This window comes from Paramacrobiotus metropolitanus, unplaced genomic scaffold, assembly GCF_019649055.1.
Source record: "Paramacrobiotus metropolitanus isolate TYO unplaced genomic scaffold, Prichtersi_v1.0 Parri_scaffold0000040, whole genome shotgun sequence".
In the NCBI taxonomy this organism is placed as follows: Eukaryota; Metazoa; Tardigrada; class Eutardigrada; order Parachela; family Macrobiotidae; genus Paramacrobiotus; species Paramacrobiotus metropolitanus.
Window position 1 is genome coordinate 761,121 of NW_026570260.1, and position 19,815 is coordinate 780,935.

Below are 19,815 nucleotides of genomic sequence, written 5' to 3' on the forward strand. Positions count from 1 at the left end.
ATTGGCGGCACATTGTACCACAGTATATATAAATCACCCAGCACGCTATATGAATAACATATTGTGAATACCATAATATGTTGTGAATAACATAATATGTTATTCATACAGATTCATATATACTATAGATAGTATATAGATATTGTATGAACAACATATTATTCATATTATTCGTAGTGTAGACTGTAGTCTATTTATTATTATTTATATTATTCGTATTATTATTAATGACGTCGCTGAAATCTCTTAGGAATCTGTGATTTTACAAAAACCAGCGACAAAAGCCACTTTCTGAGCAAGCTAACCGTAATGTCCTTTAAACCAGCATGCTCTAGAAACTGTGTAGGTTTTAAACTACGTGTACTGGTATGCTAGTCAAAATCATAACTGCAAAAAGTTTGACAACAATAGCAGACCGGAAGGAGAAAAATGACTAATTCTGTAGAATGCACAGGTTACATATATCTGTACAGTACTGTACTACCGCGGTCATAGTCGCCTTTCAGCGCGAGCCGTTGTGTTGAAACCCTTGGCGGTTGAAATGAAAATTTTAAAATACTGCGAGATATTTTAGATATTGAGGAAACATGCTCCGTTGTTAATACTGGTAATAATCGCTCAACCTTTCAGATGAAGTCGCTGCCATCTATTATCTGAAAAACACTGGTGTCCTTCTCAGCTCTGTCGATTCGGATGTTTTGAAACTCCTGCAACATGTGCAGTGGTGCGCCAGAATGACGCTGCAACACTTGGCGAGGCATGGATGTACTCTATACTGGGCGTAATCGTACATTTAACGTGCTCCCTGTTATGCACGTAATTTCAACATGCGCGACGTTGAATACTTGTTTGAGAGTTCTGCGTCTGCCAGTTGACAGTACGTACTTTATTTTATTCTAACCCTTCATGGTAATTTGTTTCGGTATTTGGCATAATTATCTTGATTTTCAATAATCCTCACTTTCGTAAACAAAACCGTAACAAGGCACATGTTCTTAAAATTCAAAAGTTTACCGCAGAATATCTCGTATCTTACATACTCGTTTCGACGTTCTAATTACAGACTGTATCTGTACTTACTGCAAGTTAGTATAAAACGTTAAAACTGCTGAAGAAGGTATACTCATGGTCAGTAGAATTCGAAGTACTACAGACAACCGAATCGTGGAAACTTGAAAGCCTTACCGGCTAGTGTAAATTTCAAGCGCAGTGGCACTGCATAGTTATATGAATACTAACTATAAGTTTTTACTACTACTACTACTAACTATAAGTATCATAAGTTTTTTGGAAAGCCCAATCCCCACAGTCCAGTGGTCACTCAAAAGCTTGTTGCCACGGTGGCCATTAGCTTAATATGGGCTGTTTGTAAATCCTCAGATTGTTACTATGTGTTATTATATCGAATTGTCATTGAAACTAGCGAACTGCGAATTAGCAAAAATAACAGGTTCTGCTCACGCCTGTTTATTTTGTTCGTGCCTCCTTAATGTAATAAACATCGTGCCATTATTTAATACATAATATGCAGTTAACCTTTTCACATGCTCGAAAACCAAATACATTATTCATCCGTGCTGGGCTTGTACCTATATATTTGTAGATATATGTACGTATCAAGGGAAACAACCCAAGGAAAGATGGCTGGCATGTACGTAATAAAAGAGGAAAGATTGAATTGCGCATTATGGCGGCACAATTTAAAACGCATTATGAAACAAGATCATGTGATGCCAGTTTTGGATGACGAACGATCTAGTGGTAGTGTCAACTTTTTCCCCCATTTTTTTAGCGAGATCTCAGAACCATGGGAATAAAAAAATAAGGGTGGTTTGCAGTTACTATCAGATCTTTTTCTTATTGTTACTGCTGTACCGGTAGGCGTAGCCACGTGGACAGAGTCACTGTGATTGTTGCACGTTACAGCACGAGTATCAGTCAAATTTTAACGTGTGCGCGCAGTATTATTTAATTGTAAGTCACAGGCTTTATTAAAAATAATCCGTAGCATCCAGGTGACGGTGTTGTTTATTTGGCGTGAACATCCAGCTGTACCCGTTAATTATGCGACAATTTTGCTGCTGGTCCACTTGCGCATACCAGGGATTGATGGTCGATGGAGTGGCGCTTACAGCCAGCAGCGCTGTCACGCAGTTCCACTGGAGACTCCACATGGAGTAGCGGAAGAAATCCTCCATGTTAAGGTAGAGACTGGCATTTTCGTGGCGAGCGCAACATGTTACTGGGCCTTCATCGCCATACGAGATGTCATGAATGTTCAACGTTAGCTGATGCTGGGCGCGGTCGTAGGTGGCGAGGTACCGATGCAATGACCCTGATGTCCTGCTGCTACCGTCGACACGGATCGTGTCACCGTATACCAACTTGTAATTGTGCCGCCATGATGTCCAGAACGTTATGGGGTCTGTGTCCGAAAAATTACCTTGGTGTGATATGCGGCAGATAAAGATCGCGCTGCCTTCCGGCATCGCTACGACAGTGGGCATGTTAGCCCGGAAGTAATCAAACGGGGCATCATCATCCCGGTCTGCAAAGCGTAGCATACAGAAAGCTACAGTGGACGAAAACCATTGACGTTTTAAAAAAGGTTTTGCGGCTGTGCGGTTTAAACAATCACTCGTACATTAAAATTAGTCCAAGCTTAATTGATCCGAAAAAGAGATAAAAGAGCTGGGTTGATGCCATTTCAGTTTACCACGCGCGGCAGGGTGTAAAAGGTGGCAGTGGCACCTGCCAGTGGCAGTTGCCAGTGGCACTGGCAGCCTACTGGCAAGCGATAAAAGGTGGCAACTGGCAACTACCGAGATATAATGTTCTGAGGATTTGAAAAGCAGCAAAAACAGCTTATAAAACTCCCACGACCCGAGGAAAGAAAATGCCGTCTTTTTCTTCAACATTTGCTTATTGGTCATAACGAGATCTATCTCCGCGTGGCTACCGATCACTTCGGCAGTTTTCACTTCGGCCGCAGTTCATTTCGGCCGACGCTTATTTTGGTCAAATTTGGACAAGAAAAAGATACGTTCGATGTAACTACGTTTTGATCGTACCATAACCTTTCGAAGAATCTAAGAATAACCCGAAAAACCTAAGAAAAATTAAACCATAAGAATAAAAGTGCCTAAGAAAGCCAAGCAACCGAAAATACCCTAAAAAACTAAGAAAACCTAAGTAGCCCAAGAATTACCTTAGAAAACCTACGAAACCTAAGAAAACTTAAGCAACATGACAAAAACTTGGAAACTTGTGAAACTGAAGATGGCAAAATGTCCTGTTGCCGGAATGAGCGGGGGCCGAAATGGATGCTGCCCGAAATGAACCTCGGCTGGAATGAACCTATGCCGAAGTGATCGCTTGCGGCCGAAATGTAACGCGGCCAAAGTGATCAGACATTATGCTGGAGTCCGCGTGGGACGTGATCTATCGTAATCGCCCCAGACCACTTACCCTGAAAATAATTTCCAATAAGCATGCTCGGATGTGAAACAAATACTGTACTGAAATTTAACGCCCTGAGGCATAACAGATCAGCCAGGCATAGAACTGATGTTAGCATCCGTGCAGAAATTTCGCAATTAAGAAGCACTCGATTTACTTCGCATAATAAAACATAAGAAAACAAATAAAATATAAAAAAAACGTAAGAAAATCATGAGAAAACATTGAAATCGCAAGAAAATCTAAGAAAATTTAAACAATCTAAGAAATCTTAGAAATCCAAAGGAACTCAAAAAGTGATTATGCAGACAATAAGTACGAGGGTACTCACATTATTTGGAAGGATTGTCCCTTTCATACACTATTTGCAGGACCCAGTGAGTGAGAACGCTGTTAGTGCTCAAACCGCCATCCAGCGACGGTAACATCTTAACAGCCAAAGTTACTGTGTTGAATGGCTGCCGTCGCTGGGTCGTCGGGACAATCCTTCCAAATAATTTAAGCACCCTCGTTCAAGTAACCATGCAGACTACGAAGCTACAACTGGCTACTGAGGAAACAAAACTACCTGACGTTGACGCAACTTACTGTGCGACCCGAACTGCAGTCACGTTTCGTGCGCTACGTTCTGTGCAGCATAAATCCGCTTTTCGGCATTTCAGCGTTCATTGCACTGACAGGCACGGTTCAGATATTATGCTGGAGTACTGAAAAATCAGTTTTCCGAAGATTTTTGTTGTTCATATTAAATTTTGTTGATGGCAGAATCATTTTTAGCTGTTTCAGTATTTCTCAAAATTGCCATGTTTTACCGCTTGCCAGTCGCGAAATGGCACATGCCATTGCCGGTGGCAATTGCCAGTGGCAGGTGCCACTGCCACCTTTTACACCCTGCCACCACGCGCTGCTCAAGGAATAAATAAGCGGGATTAGCTCATTGCATTATTTGCATGCGCAGCTGCGCTGTACATTCATAATTCAGTTTAGAGTCAAGGTCAACGGATTTTCGTCATCCGATATATATATTTTTAGGCTATGGCTATTTTGCCGCAGTATGACAATAAGGGTCTAAATAGCCCTCAGGCTATTTTGCCGCACACTGCGTCAGAATAGCCAGTTGGCTATTTTGCCGCACTATGGTTGGCGAAATAGCTTGTTGGCTGTTTTACCGCACACTGCCGGTTAAAATAGCTCGTCAGCTATTTTGCCGCACTCTTGCATCTGCAATGAAGCAAGTCGGGGGACCGAAACATCTTCCCGCGTGTATGCTATTGCCAGAAATCACCTTTAAGCGCACCACTGGCGCAACTGGGGAACGAAAATTGTACATCACAATTGTATTCATTCATACCACAATTCGTCATTTACCAGCCAGGGCGACAACAAACACAAAGAACGCAGTGCCGGACTTTTGCCAAAAACTCACACAAACAGTAAACAGCGGCACCAAAAGAGCGCGAAAAACAGATGCAGGGAGTATGCTATGAAACGTGCATATGGTCACTGGTCTGTGGTCAAGCAATAAAAGCGGCAGTCCGTGTGAACGGCGTCTTGCGTGGGCACCCGGCCGAAACGTCTGGGCAAGCAAGCACGTCCGGCGGACGTGTTCGTCATTAAGCCGACCAAAGCGCCGGGACAAAACAATACCACTAAAAGTGTTGCTAATTTCAGAGACCGCATACTCGAGGCGGTAGACACCTCTTGTGGCTTGCTCTGTCGCCCGCACGCAGGGCGCCACACCACTCGTGACGTAGAGCTAATCGCAAGACCACTAAGTTCGTGACGTCACACTGGTCAGTAACGTAGCAGAGGGCCATAGGGAGCTAGTGCTAAACCTGAACTCTAGCGCACCTGACCAGCATCGACCCGCGATCTAGATCCGGTCCAGACCCGAAAGAAGTTCCGGTCCTGACCAGGACCAAAGATTTTACTAAACTCACAGCGCCTTGGCCAAGGTGATGCCATACACCAGCCATGAGCAACTCCAACGGAGATTGCTCAGTCCTAGGGACAGGCGCCAAACCAATGAGTACGCCAAATTCCGCGGCAATAACTACGCCACGCGCGAACCAACGGGGCCATACGGTTTTTGTTGCGCAAGGCGGACCAGTCCTGACCCGGACCAACCAAACTCGACCGGCTCCACGGGTTAGGTCGAGGCCAAAGCCAGGCGGGACAACCAAAGCCTGCCGGCCGACTTGGACACAAGTGAGGAAAGTTTTTAACGCCACCCAGGGCGATACATTCCTGGAAGCGTCCGAAGGGCTGCTTAGGACTAACCAGCCTCAAGACAACCAACCTGGCGCCGAGAAGCCGGCCTAGGCCAACAGTGTCCCCCGGGACTTGGCGCGTCAACCGACTATACCTGATCCGGGCCAAGCCCAACCTGCGGCACCAACGGTGACCACAGTTGGGGACAGGACACGAGACAGGGGGCCCGGGCCAACCTTGTCGCCCAGGATCCGATAACAAGTCCAACCCTACCGGGTCTGGACCGGATCCAACCTGAGGCATCAACGGTGACCACAGAGGGAGACAAGGCGCAGGACCAAAGCCAAAAGCTTGGTCCAAAGGCACATGACCAGGGCCAACCGCTCATGAGTCAGTCGCCAGTCATGTTTGAAGCTGATGGCTCAACTCATCCAACGCCATCGCCCACCAATGACGTCTTCGGCGCGCCCGGCCGGACCAAACCGGGCCCAATAGTGGACCTGGCTAACCTTATCAGGACCAAGACCAAGATTGACTTGAACCAGTCAGCCTGGGCCCACAGAACCTGATACAGGCGACCCGGCCGGAGGAAATCAAAGAAGTCGAAGTCCTCAATTGCAGAGTGCGGGACCTGACCAAGAAACTTGTCGCAGCAGCCGAAACGGCCCTCACAGCTGAACAGCTGATGAGAGAGGAGATCGACAAGTACAAAACCCTCGCAACCAAAGCGGAAGCAGAGGTAAGACGTGTCTCAGCCCAACAGCCCAGACACAACCCGAGTTGACTAAACTCAAGTTGGCCCCATGTCCCAAGGCTGAGCGAGACCAGCTCGACAGAGACGTCCATGGCCAATAAGTGGCGGAAGCGGGACTTAAGTCATTGCTCGCCTCAACGAGGACCAAGCTGGCCACAGCCAGGGACGACCTGGACGCGGCCCGGACCACAATTGACGAAGCTGACTCTGAAACGGACCGCCTACAAACGGACAATGATCGTCTAACCAACGACATGGCCAAACTGCAGGACAAGATCAACCGCCTGCGCAACGGATATCACCTGCTGTACCAGAATCACCAGACTCTGGTGCAGGCGATCCAACAGGGAACGCTGTTGGACCAAACGGTCCAACAGGAGGAAGCACAGATCCTGCAACTCCAGCAGCAGATCGCGGCCCTCCAGAACCATCTTAGGACCCAATTTAACGATTCGGGTCCAACTTGAGCAAAACAGTGCCGTTGGACAACAAAACTTTGTCCAATTGGAACAGGCCTTTGCCCAAGCCAAACAGGTGTTCCAGGGCAAACATGACCGGATCATCAAATTGGAGGCCAATAACGCCAACCTGGTCGAAAACTACCAAGTGACCACCCAACGCATTACTGAAATCAAAGAGAATCGGGAAAGGCTAAGCACGGAGAACGCCCGCTTAGACGCGGAAAAATCACATCTCGAGAATTTACATTCCGAGATGTCCGCAGAACCACCATCCTACCACACCTTTCCGGACTCGGATACACAACTTCAACAAGAAAAAGCCGACGACGCTTTACGGCAGGACTAACGGTTCTACCGTCAGCCCGTGTATTACCAACAACATTACCACGTGAACATGGCCGTGGGGGACCCATCAGTGGGACATCGTCCGACTGGCCCGACCATACCAGGGTCGTTAAGTCCGGTGAACCAGGAATCATCACCGGCGACAGTAACGATACCGCCACCACCAATTCCGGTCACCACATCAGCAACTATAAGTCAGTCGACCATGGTGACGCCCCCAACACAGACTCAACCGTCTGTGCCAACTAGGCCATTCTTTGGCCCGAGCCAGCCGACGTCTCAGAATCAGACGCCGAGCCAAGGATACTTGGGTCAAGCCCAATGCACCTATCCCTGTTTCCGAACATGAATTTCCACCTGAGCCCACACCTGGTCTCAGACCAGGCTCCCATAAGCGGCACGGATCCAAACCGGACCAATCCGCCGAGCCCGATGTTCGGACCATCAGCAACACAGGGACAAAGAGGAGGCCAAAGTGGCACACTAACGGTGCCACAGCCACTCATAGGCCAACTAAGCTTAACTTGTCCTCCTATTAAAGCGGCAGCCCAAACGGACCAAGCCCAACCACAGTCGGGCCAGAATGTGCCCCACCCACCCGGCGCACTGCCAGCGGCGGCGACGCCACCCGGACCTGCAGCTCAGCCAAACCTGGGCCAGAATGCGCCCGTGCTGATCCAGCTGCCCAATGAAGCATATGGGTGGATGGCGTTCAACGGAGCCATACAATACGCGCCTTGACTGTTGGTGGACCCTCAACAGGGATATCAGCCAGGCCAAGTGCCACAAGCACTGCATCCACCGCTACAAGTAGTGGTACAGCAGATAACGCCTGCACCATCGCCAAGGGCCAGCCCGCCAGTGCATGATTTGGTATACATGCAAACGGTTGCCGATGCATATGCAAAGGCCAATGCAAAGGCCAATGTCCGGATCACTCTATTTACCTTCGACGGCGATAAAAAAGCCGTAAAAGGGTAGATTACCCAGATCAGAAAGATTTGTAAGCAATCATCCGACTTAAACAAGCCGGATCCGGACTTCATGAGCCGTATCTACGCAGCCTTGTCCAAACCGGTCAAGGACTGGTACACCGGCCAGGCCAACCGCGAAGAAGGCGACGGTAGGACAGTCGACGAGTGGCTTCTGAAGTTTGCCGCTTGATATGATGATGAGAATCAAGAGGCTAGTGCTCTTGGCGTCATCTCGCACCGTAGCTACCGACACGGATTCGAGACGCCAGAGCAATATCACGATGCGATCCTTACCCTCCAGGCACGCGCTAACCTAGATGACACCATGACTCTCCATTTTTTGAAAAGCAACATGAACGAGTCAGAATGCGTCGTGCTCTGGACATCCGGTTGCGGAAGTCTCCGACAGAATTTCGGGACTACATCCGGCAGTTTACGGCAGGCAAACCTGAATACGACGGGAAGGCGGGTCAAGGATACCCCGTTGTCCGGGCGGCCGCACCAACGCCTCCTGCTCGTACCTCAGCAGCCAGCATCACCAGCTCCACAGACGCTCACACCAACCCAAGCTCAGGTCGAAGCAACATATGCCGCTATCGCGGCTATGAAGCTGGGCTCCCCACAATGGGGTTCCACACCGCCTAACGGTGGTGGCGGCGTCTAAGGCTAGGCCCAGAACCAGGGCAATTTTGGCTATAACCAGGGAAATGGTGGTGTAGGACAAAGTGGCGGCTATTCCGGAGGCCAAAACGCCAGCTTTAGCGGAAAGCGAGGCGGCGGCAACAGTGGCTCCGGACGTCGTAGCCAAGAAGGCAGCGGAGGCCAGAGCGGCCAACGCCAAGCACCAAACTCCGAAGAGGCCCAGAGGTTCCCGTTCCCGGCGAAAACCAACGGAACCAAGATACAGGCAAAACAACCAGTTCAGGCAATGAACATTCGAAAATGGGATACCTTGCGGCAGCTTCATGTGGGGGAACACCTAAGCAGTACATGCGCGTACGACGACCGGCAAGTAACCCGAATCGGGGGTTTTTTCAAGAATTTGCATAAGAGTCTTGATATCGGTGGCCCAATAAGTGCGGCAAGCGCGGACCGCGCAGCCTAGGTTGCACCACCGCGCCCACGAGGCGCGGTAGACTGCGAGTTGCCCCTGTCTTGCCTCCCGGCAATGAAACGCAAAGAGCCTACCCGTCCTTGGTGGGTACTACCATCGTCGTGGGCCATGCTAAACCTTCTCCGGTCAAATGCAACAGCTGATAGCTCAGCAGCCCTCAGGCTCATACCCTGGACCGGTTTCCTCTCCCACCACCAACGGTGGTGGATTGCCCCCGGATTGCTCGACGGGAAACTTGTATGGTCCGTGAGCACTGGTGGCTCAACTGACCTCCTGCCAACAACCAAAGCACCGGATAAAGATAACCCTGTGCGTCAAAAAACAGCCACGGGACCTGATACATGTGCCCAACATTGCGACAATGACTTTCCGCCCGGCAAAAAGTTAAACACTAAGTTGTCTTGTCACACTAAAAGCCCAGAACGGGACCGTACTATTCGTAGAAGTCGGAACCTAGCCATAGCAAGATCGGCTTATACTGCCAAGAGTTGCGCCGGCGAACTACGACCCGACTAGAGAACCCAGGACGGAGTGCACAGAACCGAGTTACCGGGAAACAATAACGCAGCCGGCCGACCTGAACGCAAGATACCGTTAGACTGACTGACGACGATAACGCCGTCGCCTCGCTCCGGATATGGTCAGTGACCGCCCGCGAAAAGCTTGGTTTACCGGACGAAGCAACCACACCGGCATTAAGATTCACCAAGGTAGTCTAAACAGGCTTCAGTGGGTCTGAACATGATAAGAATATTATAGCGTATGTGACTAATGATGTACAAGTGTTGTATGAGTAAACTGTGTGAGTGTAAAGTGTAAACTTTGTGAGTGTAATCTTATATCAAAAAACCTATCCCATCTCATTTAGCCTTACCTAAACACTCATGTTTCTCCGCCTATAAAATGGCAGTCTGTTACTGTTTACGGGATTCATGGAATCTTATTCTTACGACTTCTAACGAAAGAACGATCGACCGACCGTTATTAAACTACTGCCAAAACCTGTTGTTCTTACCTTCCCGTAATTCCGATTATTCCTACTTCATCAGTTGAATACAGTTACGGATAGTTAGGCGACTGGGGCACCGGAAAGGCAATCCAGTGTGTAGCATCTAAGACTACGTTGTAATATCATAAATTCACCCATAATGGAGTCGAGTTACCCGAATGCAGTAACGCTTCCGCAGCGTCTGCTGTCAATAACGCCACCAGATCGATCGGCGCCAACAACGTCGTCTGACCAGCCGGTGCCAATGGCGACGCCGGGCCGACCAAACCGAAAGGCGCCAAAAACATCGTCGGGGCAACCGGAACTCGTGGTTCAGCGAGACGTTGCGCTATTAGTCCCCAGGACGCAGTAATGCCTTCTGGGCCATTCACCATATGTACAGCGGATATAATGCTAGTCAAAACCGCGGAAGGATCTCTCGGTAAAGCCTTAGATGATTCGTCTGCATAAACCGCGGGCATGTTCGCTTCCCACGGGCCCAGAAAAGGAAACCCGTCAACGGCAGTGACAATCGCTGAATGCAAGGAGGCTTACGCTTGAGTACAATGGCAACGGAGCAGTTACCCATTCCATTGAGCACGCCATAACCCAAACGGCCCCGTCGGTCACCAGCATAACGGATTTGTTGCGCAGAAACGTAGGGCACCATGCAGAGTCCCGATGGAACAATCCGCCAACCGGACTCTAGATCCTCCCAATCCGATGGTAGCCTCTGTCCCCATACCAGAGGCAGCCAGCAATGTGTGCATACGGCTAAACTGGTAAAAACCGTCGCACCATTCACCGAGTGGATAGCAAACCGGTTCTGACCCGACGGACAAAACCTGAGGACCAGGAACTAACCTACCCGATTAACCCATCTGACAGTTATAAGGACGCCAAGAACAGAGCTTCCTCCGAGCCAATCGAAGCTCAGCCGAGGATCAGCTTGCTCTTTAGGCGAGAGCGCGGAGAACCCAGTGAAACCTCAATCCGGTCTTGAGCGCCCGATAGGTGCCTGTCTGGTGCCACAATAGACTGATTTCTTCAGGGACGAAATGCTGCACAAAGCGCAAACTAGTGCCGCGGCTTCGCGAAACTGGGGGGCTTGGTGTAACCCCCAACAGCCGACAGCTGGTGGCAGGTAACGTGGTCAACTTAAGTCGGATATCAACCAAAAGAACCACTAAACGGTCCCAGAGGACGACTTTGCAGTGAATGGTCTACCGAGGAGGGTGATGTCTGTCAAAGAACAGACTGGATTTATGCTGACTACCTTAAAGCGGCGAATTTTGTTCCTCTTGTTTCAAAAGATTAATACTTATTTTGTAAAAAAATTATTTTGATAATTAATTTGTCCAAAAAGGCGTTTATTTGCTTCTTTTTGATTTTCTGGACGAGTGCGAGAAAATGCTATCCAGTTTTGATTTTCTCCGGCTTTACCGGAGAAGAACCGGAAAACCCCGGGTCTTCTGAACGCTGTTTTAAGCTAATAACGCTGTTTTACAGAACTTCCGGCATTTTAACGTACAGAGTGCACTGGAAGTGCGCCCGAGCGAGACAGACTGCAATAATGGTGTGGCAAAATAGCCAGCTTACTATTTTGCCGACCATAATGCGGCAAAATAGTTGAGCAGCTATTTTAACACAGTGTGCGGTAAAATAGTCAACAAGCTCTTTCGCCCACCCTAGTGCGGCAAAATAGCGAACTGGCTATTTAGCCGCAAACACTGCGGCAAAATAGCCACTTCGATATTTTTATACCCACACGTGCCAATGTAGCTCCGCTGAGCCAATACTTTTCCGGACTGTACCATTAATACTGCACACTCAGCCCAGTTCATCTTCTCGTACACTTTTGCAATGGTGAAGTTGTACAGCGTGAAACCGCCTTCCAGTTCCGTCCGGTTGACGGTGAAGTCCCCATTAGCGGCTCTCCATTTTACGCGTTGGGTGGATGGCTGGATTTCCAGGTGTAATCCGAAGGGAATGGAGGTCCACTTGAGCAGAACGAACAGTTTAGCTGAGCCGTTGAGCAGCAGCTGGGAATCGATGGCGCATTGGAACGAGGCTGGCTTATAGTGCCGCACGCGCACATCTTGCATCTTCCCGTGGAATACTTGGTCACATTCCGCATTCACATTGTGAATTGGCGGTTCCTGTGCGGCATTGTGCGACGACAGTGAACAAGCTAGACCAAAGTCCACGTTATTAGCAAACAACCGGTATAATGTTAGCATAAAAGCAATGCGAGCCATCAGTAGTCAGAGTGGTGGTTTGGCTCGATTATAACGAAACGTAATAAGAACAAGCCGAACTGTCTTGAAGTATGATGAGTATTGGTATTTGGTGTGATCTAGTGAGTCAGTTAATTCGCCACAGCTCTTACGAGTGTTGCACGAATATACAGCGTAATCCGAGTGTGTGTAACTCCAAAGTCCGTGAGGAAATATCGTCGCTATGACGTCGGGATTTTGGTATTTAGGAGGGACGGAGTAGTCGTGGCAAGTTTCCCGATTTTTGCAGTCGAACTCTCGGCCATTTACATTTACTTACTATTATTGTATTGTGTAAATGTATTACTAGTATGTAGCAGCATGCTGGCCCATAAGAATATTATATGAGTTTCAATTATTCTCAAACACGAATCTGTTTTCCTGCTTCCGCGCGTTGATTTGTGGTCCCCTGAAGCCATCAAATCCCTGAAGCCATCAAATCGAGGTTCCTGACCAATTTTAAAGGCATTTGTTCACACAAGCACAATGTACAGTTTCCATAAATAATTCTTAGGTGGTGAAACATTTCCAGGTTGTCAAATTAGTCTGCCGATGTTCAGTGTTAAGAACTCCCTGCATGGCTGCATGCCTAGTTACAAGGAAGTAGGAAATGATCATGGACCGCAGTTGTTACAGCCTGTACTCGCACTGTGGAAAGCCTCGTTTGTACCGCGAATACGCAGGTATGTAACAATCAACTAGCGCTAATTTGGCTCTGCAGCCAACCAACCTGTGCAAATTGAGATACGCTCAAGGCAAAACGACGATTGCGCTGTGTATCGCCGGGATTCGGAATGCCGTGATTCCCATGCGTACCTACTCTATGTGAATGCAGTTTGTGCATAAAGTCATAAACACAAAGGACTATTAGTGTACCGCCCGCAAATAAAATCTGTCTGCCGTGGAGAGTGGTCGGAGAATTTCCAACCTGTAATCGATATTCCATTACAATTCATTCTATGCAGTGAATCGTTTTCCTCCCTTTGGCTATAATGCGTACTAGATAGGGATCCGCTTCATGACAACGCTACTCGTTCATCCGTAGCAACCATGCTTCGCAGCGTATACGTCGTGCACTGCCAAATGCTGTTGAATTCAGTGATGTATAATGTTCCCGAATTTCTAGTACTATATCGACTTCTCACTAACATGTCCCATGGACGAGGGGCCCCGTCCACCACCGGATCCGGCCCCTCCGCCAAGAGCAGTGTCGGATCCGTCGCCAAAACCGCGAGTAAAGCGGGCGCTGCGGCCGCCGCTGCAGTAGCCGCTAAGACCGCCGCCAAGAAGTCCTCTCCTGCTTCGTCTGCCTCCGCCGTCCCGTATCCCATCGCCCTGAAGAATGCCATGGAAGAATACATCCTCAAAGTACTGGATACCCCGGAAAAGCAGTTGGCCGCCAAGGTGGCGCTGGGAACGCTGGTGGGGGCGGCGGGGGCGGTTATCGGAGTGAAGATCTATCGTAAGGTCAGGGACAGCACTAGTACCACTATCCCTACGGTGACGACGCCTGAGGCGCAGGCGGCCATTAAGTTCCACGGAGAAAAGAAAGCCCTGACGCCGGACACCAAGCGCTTCCGCTTTGAGTTGCCCTCGCATATGCACGTCTCTGGAGTGCCCGTCGGTAATTTTATCATGATGACAGTGACGATTAACGGCAAAAGGGAGACGCGCTGTTACACTCCGATCTCCGATCCCAACGAGCGAGGTACGCCTATGTTAGCTGCATTTCCTAAATCATACTCTAGGTCGCATGCTGCCTTTTGTGCCATAATTTATTTAATAATTTATGATTTTTTAATTTCAGAATTTTTATCGTTAGTTGCTTGTGGATTTCACCCTATTTGATTATTTTCGGGTTGATCAAATAAATCATGAGTAAGCTTAGAGTTGAGCGTTCTGTGTTGGTGACTTAGGGCAGTTATGGGTTTTGCAGAGCAGTAGTCAAATTAAAGAATCCCTTTCGTAAAATCGTGCCCCTAAATGCCGTATGCAAAGGTCACCTTACTGGTTAGAGTGGGTGCATATAAAAATATGGCGATAATAATCTTATACACGCCCACTTGAGAGTGGCTTTTCCGGTTATAAGCCGTTGTGCATGCTTATAATTACGCACGGCCTGGTATTTGAAAACTCCATGGGCCTAACTACAACATCTCTATCGTTTTCCCAGGTTTTGTAGACTTCGCAATCAAGGTGTACCCGCCAAACGCTGCCAACCCCAACGGTGGCGTCGTATCGCAGTTTATCGATAAACTGCAAAAGGGCGACGAGGTGTCCATCAGCGGACCGTACGGCCTGCTCAGTTACGACAAGAACGGCATATTTATGATTAAAGCTAACGAGAAAGCCGCTCCTGAGTCGAAAGAAATCAGGCGAATCGGTACCGTTCACAACTCTAAAGCAGTATCAAAGGTCACATGTGACTAATTGCAGGCATGTTAGCCGCCGGTTCCGGGGTGACCGCAATGATTCCCATATTACGAGCCATGCTGAAAGAGAGCCTGGAAGCACCAAAATGTAAGCAGCTATCGGCTACGTAAGCAGTTATCGGCTATAGTTCACACTGGGAAGTTCACAGGTTCGCTGGTGTACAGTAATCTGACAGATCAAGACATAATATTAAAGAGCGAGCTGAATTATATGGCTTCCAAGTACCGGAAGCGCTTTAAGCTGTGGTATCTTGTGGATAAACCTACTAATCCCAGCCGATGGAAGTATGGTATCGGCCAGATGTCGGAAGAGTGGCTGAAGGACTGGATGCCCAAAGCGGAGAGCGGTGTTTTAAGTAAGAAGCAATCGCAGTTGTTCGTATTTTGCCCCCTGTACCAGCCAGGCGTCAAAGCGATTCCTGATATATACATGTATACATGCTTATTTCTAAGACGACTTAACGTATTTTCCAGATAAACCCATATCACATAATTATGTGACCCATAGCTGTAGAAATATCCGTACGGTCACATTACGAGCTGTTGTTTTTGTTGCAGTATTAATATGTGGTCCGAAGGAGATGGCGGACAACTGCAAAAAAATGCTATCCGGCCTTAACTACACCAACGATATGATATATGTCTTTTCCGCCCCATAGTGTGCAGTTGCAGACATTTTATTTTTTACTTGTTGTTATTAAGTTGTGTCTGATGTAGTCGTCGTGGTGGCTGTGTGTGTGTGCGGTGGGAGTGCTTCGTCATCGGAGACAATGAGTGCGTTGGGCTGGCAGCAGGGTAAATTTAACCGTTTCAGAATGATATTAGTTGTGTGCAGTTCTTGTTGTAAAACTGGACGAAAATGTTGCATTGATAATAACTTTTATCAACCATAAGGCACGCGTAGTATGATAATTCTGTGGCACTCGATAACGATTTTAGAGAAGCTTGTCGACAAGGCTTTAGTGACAAACTTTTGCGGCTATCCAGGCGAAGAATTTCTGGCCTTCTAAATCGTTAACTAATCAGTGGGTAAGCGAACGCTGATACGCAACGCTGATTTATCTGATACTTTGCTTAACAATTTGCAATACAAAACTGTCATGCAGATTTTATCAGTACTGCTGACTATTTAAAACGGACATGCAGTACGGTATGTATTTAATTTCTTCAGTTGCTAAGTTTCGGCTAACCCCAGTTGAGTTGGAATTGGTAAGTACAACAGTGTACCTAACTTGACAAAACGTGAGCAGCGTACAATACAGTAGTTAAGCGTAAAGGGGATGTCTGCTATGCCACAACATGAGTTATGTCCAGAAAGCAGGAAGCATGTCGGTGTGCGAAGATCTCCCACACCGTCCTGGCCAATCTGGTACGTCATCAGCAGGAGCGTCTGCAGGTCATGGACGGACTGGTGGCGGCTGTCAAGGCCGAGCATGCCACGCAACTTGGCCTCCGAGAAGAACGTCTGCGTCTCCAGACTGCCGTGGTCGACAAGAACAGCTCGGTTCACCAGTTATACCAACGGCAGGGATCCCGTCACTCCAAGTATCCTCGCAGCGCATCCCCACTTTCCGATTATTCCCCAAAAAAGTTCAACCTTCTCAAAAATTCCCGTTCAGAACTCCATGTCCCCAATTATTCCCGTCATACCAGTCCTTTAAAGCAGGAAAACAAAAAATACCGATCCCGACGACCTGAGTCCCTTGCCACTTCCCGCTCCAGTCGGGATGGCAACGCTAGATGCTCCCGCCGGAGGTTTGCCGATTGTCCCATTGACCATATACCGGGTGAAGGGACAATGCGTCGGTCTGATCAAAATGATCTGCGCAGTTACTCTGGTCTTCCGCGATACTCCGCTGGGGACGCGGGGCTGACCGCCAGTTCGGGGAGTTTGTTCAGCCGCTCCCGTCTGCGCTCCTCCAGCACCCAGACGGAAGTAGATTCCATGAGTGAAGGTCCCTTAAGCGCGGCGGATGAGCATTCCCTGCGGTTTGCCGCAGGCCGGGCAGATGCCGCCGGCAAGTGGTCTATTTCACCGCGGCCTTTCCTGGCGTCCCAAGTCAATCCCGATGCGCCGCGAATGTGGACCCGCTCCCACTGGCATCGCAACAAGTACACCAGGAGGTGGCTGTGGGTAATTTTAGGGGTGTTGTTGGTGGGATGTGGGGTAGTGGGGGGTTTGTGGTGGTTTGGCCTAATGCCTCGCTGGGTGTACACTTACACCAATAGGGTCACGGATAAGTGCTCTTACTGCTGGTTGTTCAGAGACAAAGGCTTAAAATAATGTTGTTGTTAAAATTTATGTTGTCGCATCGAAATAAAATTTAGTATAAATGTGTCGAAAGGTCATCGGTTAGAGGTCGTAGTCACTAGGTCATCGGTTAGAGGTCGTAGTCACTATAAGGTTATGATTCGTGCGTAACAAGTATTTTTTACACATTTGGGTATTGACCTTTGGGTATGCGTATCTGTATCATTGAGTATGGTACATATAAAAGGCAAACTGAGGCCGCAGCATTAATGCCAATGACATTAGCCTTCCCATAGTGTGTCTGTAACACGCCTGCAGCAGTTCCCCCAAATTGTATATCTTGATTTTTCGATAGTGTTAGCCCGGTACTGTACTCTGCATCGGTGCACGCAGAATTCAATCCAGCAAAAGTCAAATTACCCAAACTGAACAACTAGTAACACTATCTTTTTGCCGACTACGAAAACAACACATAATTTATGACAGCCCGCCACGTAAGACCTTTTCATCCTGGGCCTCTTGCAAGCAGAATGAATCTTCCTCACAAACTAAAATTAATAATACAAATACGCAAGCAGGTAAAACTAAATAAACTTTAACAATTTAAACTGCATCAAAGCGAACAAAAATTAAATATCTAGAAATCGTTAAATGGAATTCCCGCCATCACACTGGTACCACAGAGGCATTCAAGCAATTATGTAAAACCTAGTCCCCTTAAATCAAAATAAATTACTACACGAAAATCTTCCGCTCAGACGGACGGCAGAGAACGATAGCAACCGCCGTCCATATACGGTCCACGCCATGGCACCCGTCGATCTTGCACCATCTCCTCGGCTCTCTGCCGCAGATCCGACAGACCCAACTCGCGGGCCAGCGTCGCATAATAACTGGCATTGTCGGCATCCACATCCGCCGCCATGATGTCCTCGCACTCCGCCCGCAGATACCCCATATCGTACCGATCAGCCACCATCCACAGATCTTCCACCCGATCCTGCGCCGATAGTCGCCCGCGGCCATACGTATATCGTAGCAGTGTTTCCAACAGATCGCCGTCGATATCCCCCAGCCGACAGACACCGGTCAGTTTCTCGGTTAACTCGTGCTGGAACGTGGCAGCAAAGACCGGTGAGAGGGCGGCCAGGATAGCGCGGTGCACTGGGAAAGCTTTGTGGTCGCTTGACACCAAGATGCAGTCGGTGAAACGTCCAGATATTAAAAGCGCTTCGAGGTCAGCGCGGGGCGTGGCGATGTCGAAAGCCAGGGTCACATAAACCAATTGACCGCCACGGAGGGTGTACCCGGTGACGTGGCCGGTTGGCTTGTGCAGGATAGGGGCAACGAGGGTGGAAAGATCACTGCTGGGCTGGTCAGGGTATGCCTCGGTCCATCCGTCTTGGCCAATGGCCACGGTGGACGAAGCACCGCTGTTGGCTCTGCAACCGATAAAATATTGGTTTTACTCGCTTGAGTGCCAATGACTGGTATTTGAAATTGACGACAAAAATAACAATAAAATCTCGACAAAAATAAAACTAAAATTCTAAGTTCGCTTGCTCGGTTTCCAGATTAAGCGGACTAACGAAAACGTTTAAACTAACGTTCAGAAAGAAAACTGATGAATTAACATACCGCACGGTGCACTGGACAGTTAGCTCACTGGTCGCCTTGACGTCTTTATGAGCGTCTTGTGGCAGAACCCGGGCCGTCACCTGCTGACCGCGCTGCTCCACGGTTAACTGCACTGTCCACACCGCCTCCGGGATCTGTGGGTAGTCCTGCTGGTGGTCCACGCGTACATTGGCCACATACCACGCCCGGTAAACGTCACTATCTGGGGCCGCCCATTGATAGTGACCTTTGGTGAAGCGCTCCGTGGGGATGGTATAGTGAAGGCTCACTGTCAGACGGCGTTGCTGGCGAGGAATCGGCTGGGAACAGATGCTCATGATCACGAGTGAAGGTTTACGATGGAATATGTCCAATGTCGAACGTCGTTTAAAAAATTTGGAAAATATCAAATATGTGACTGAGCTGCCTACTCTAGGGAAAATGATTCGCATAGGACCGATCGAGTATTCACCGCACACGGCTTATTTGCTTTTGTACAACCTCCTGGTGAGGAAAACGGTATCCTGCTTGTACCGTGTTGTGTAAAATTGGTAAAGTAGATTACGCCACATTATTTTGTTTTGCCGACTGCATTACGGCTAATTCTAACAAAGGATGGCATTTTCCAACCTACTGCAGAGGCGACGCCGCAACAAAGCTTGACGTTAGCGCATACCATTGCGACAATGCGAATTGACAGTGAATAGCGACTTCTCAGAGGCGATTACACCGGCAAGGGCTGGCTTTATGCCGCCCCCTAACTGAACAGCAGATTTTCTAATCATCTTACCAGTTGGTGGCTACGGAAATTAATAACGGAATGCGGATGTTTTTCCAGCTCCATGTTAACGGTTTGCTGCAGCGGCTGAAACGCGAGCGAGTGAAAAGGGATTTTAAAAATCAAGCTACGAGTAACTACGACTTACAATACGA

The 19,815-nt window shown here is 48.5% G+C and overlaps 4 protein-coding genes across 10 annotated transcripts; 2 read left to right on the forward strand and 2 right to left on the reverse strand.

Annotated features, from left to right (window-relative positions):
- Window positions 1-795: 795 nt before the first annotated feature.
- On the forward strand, window positions 796-15,907 carry LOC129590441 (NADH-cytochrome b5 reductase 2-like). Of its 3 annotated transcripts, XM_055485671.1 has the most exons (7): window positions 12,814-13,027; window positions 13,115-13,265; window positions 13,709-14,290; window positions 14,756-14,965; window positions 15,019-15,102; window positions 15,164-15,370; window positions 15,573-15,907. In XM_055485671.1, the coding sequence occupies exons 2-7, from the start codon at window positions 13,193-13,195 to the stop codon at window positions 15,671-15,673; spliced, it is 1,257 nt and encodes a 418-aa protein (XP_055341646.1). In that variant the 5' UTR covers window positions 12,814-13,027; window positions 13,115-13,192; the 3' UTR covers window positions 15,674-15,907. The 3 variants fall into 3 exon arrangements, with proteins under 3 accessions (XP_055341643.1, XP_055341646.1, XP_055341644.1); XM_055485668.1 differs by lacking the exons at window positions 12,814-13,027; window positions 13,115-13,265 and adding an exon at window positions 796-877; XM_055485669.1 differs by lacking the exons at window positions 12,814-13,027; window positions 13,115-13,265 and having other exon boundaries at window positions 13,360-14,290.
- Window positions 1,784-13,554, reverse strand: LOC129590442 (uncharacterized). Of its 4 annotated transcripts, none has more exons than XM_055485675.1 (3): window positions 13,403-13,554; window positions 12,075-12,497; window positions 1,784-2,548 (listed from the first exon to the last, which is right to left on the reverse strand). In XM_055485675.1, exons 2-3 carry the CDS (start codon window positions 12,409-12,411, stop codon window positions 1,992-1,994), a joined length of 894 nt encoding a protein of 297 aa, XP_055341650.1. In that variant the 5' UTR covers window positions 12,412-12,497; window positions 13,403-13,554; the 3' UTR covers window positions 1,784-1,991. The 4 variants fall into 4 exon arrangements, with proteins under 4 accessions (XP_055341650.1, XP_055341649.1, XP_055341648.1 ...); XM_055485674.1 differs by having other exon boundaries at window positions 13,313-13,554; XM_055485673.1 differs by having other exon boundaries at window positions 12,696-13,554.
- A 148-nt stretch (window positions 15,908-16,055) lies between the features above and the next one.
- On the forward strand, window positions 16,056-17,319 carry LOC129590506 (uncharacterized). 2 transcript variants are annotated; one of them, XM_055485775.1, is made up of 2 exons: window positions 16,056-16,223; window positions 16,329-17,319. In XM_055485775.1, the coding sequence occupies exon 2, from the start codon at window positions 16,414-16,416 to the stop codon at window positions 17,296-17,298; it is 885 nt and encodes a 294-aa protein (XP_055341750.1). In that variant the 5' UTR covers window positions 16,056-16,223; window positions 16,329-16,413; the 3' UTR covers window positions 17,299-17,319. The 2 variants fall into 2 exon arrangements, with proteins under 2 accessions (XP_055341750.1, XP_055341749.1); XM_055485774.1 differs by having other exon boundaries at window positions 16,056-17,319.
- A 467-nt stretch (window positions 17,320-17,786) lies between these two features.
- On the reverse strand, window positions 17,787-19,731 carry LOC129590539 (uncharacterized). The gene is made up of 2 exons (XM_055485816.1): window positions 18,904-19,731; window positions 17,787-18,707 (listed from the first exon to the last, which is right to left on the reverse strand). The coding sequence occupies exons 1-2, from the start codon at window positions 19,332-19,334 to the stop codon at window positions 18,020-18,022; spliced, it is 1,119 nt and encodes a 372-aa protein (XP_055341791.1). The 5' UTR covers window positions 19,335-19,731; the 3' UTR covers window positions 17,787-18,019.
- Window positions 19,732-19,815: the final 84 nt, after the last annotated feature.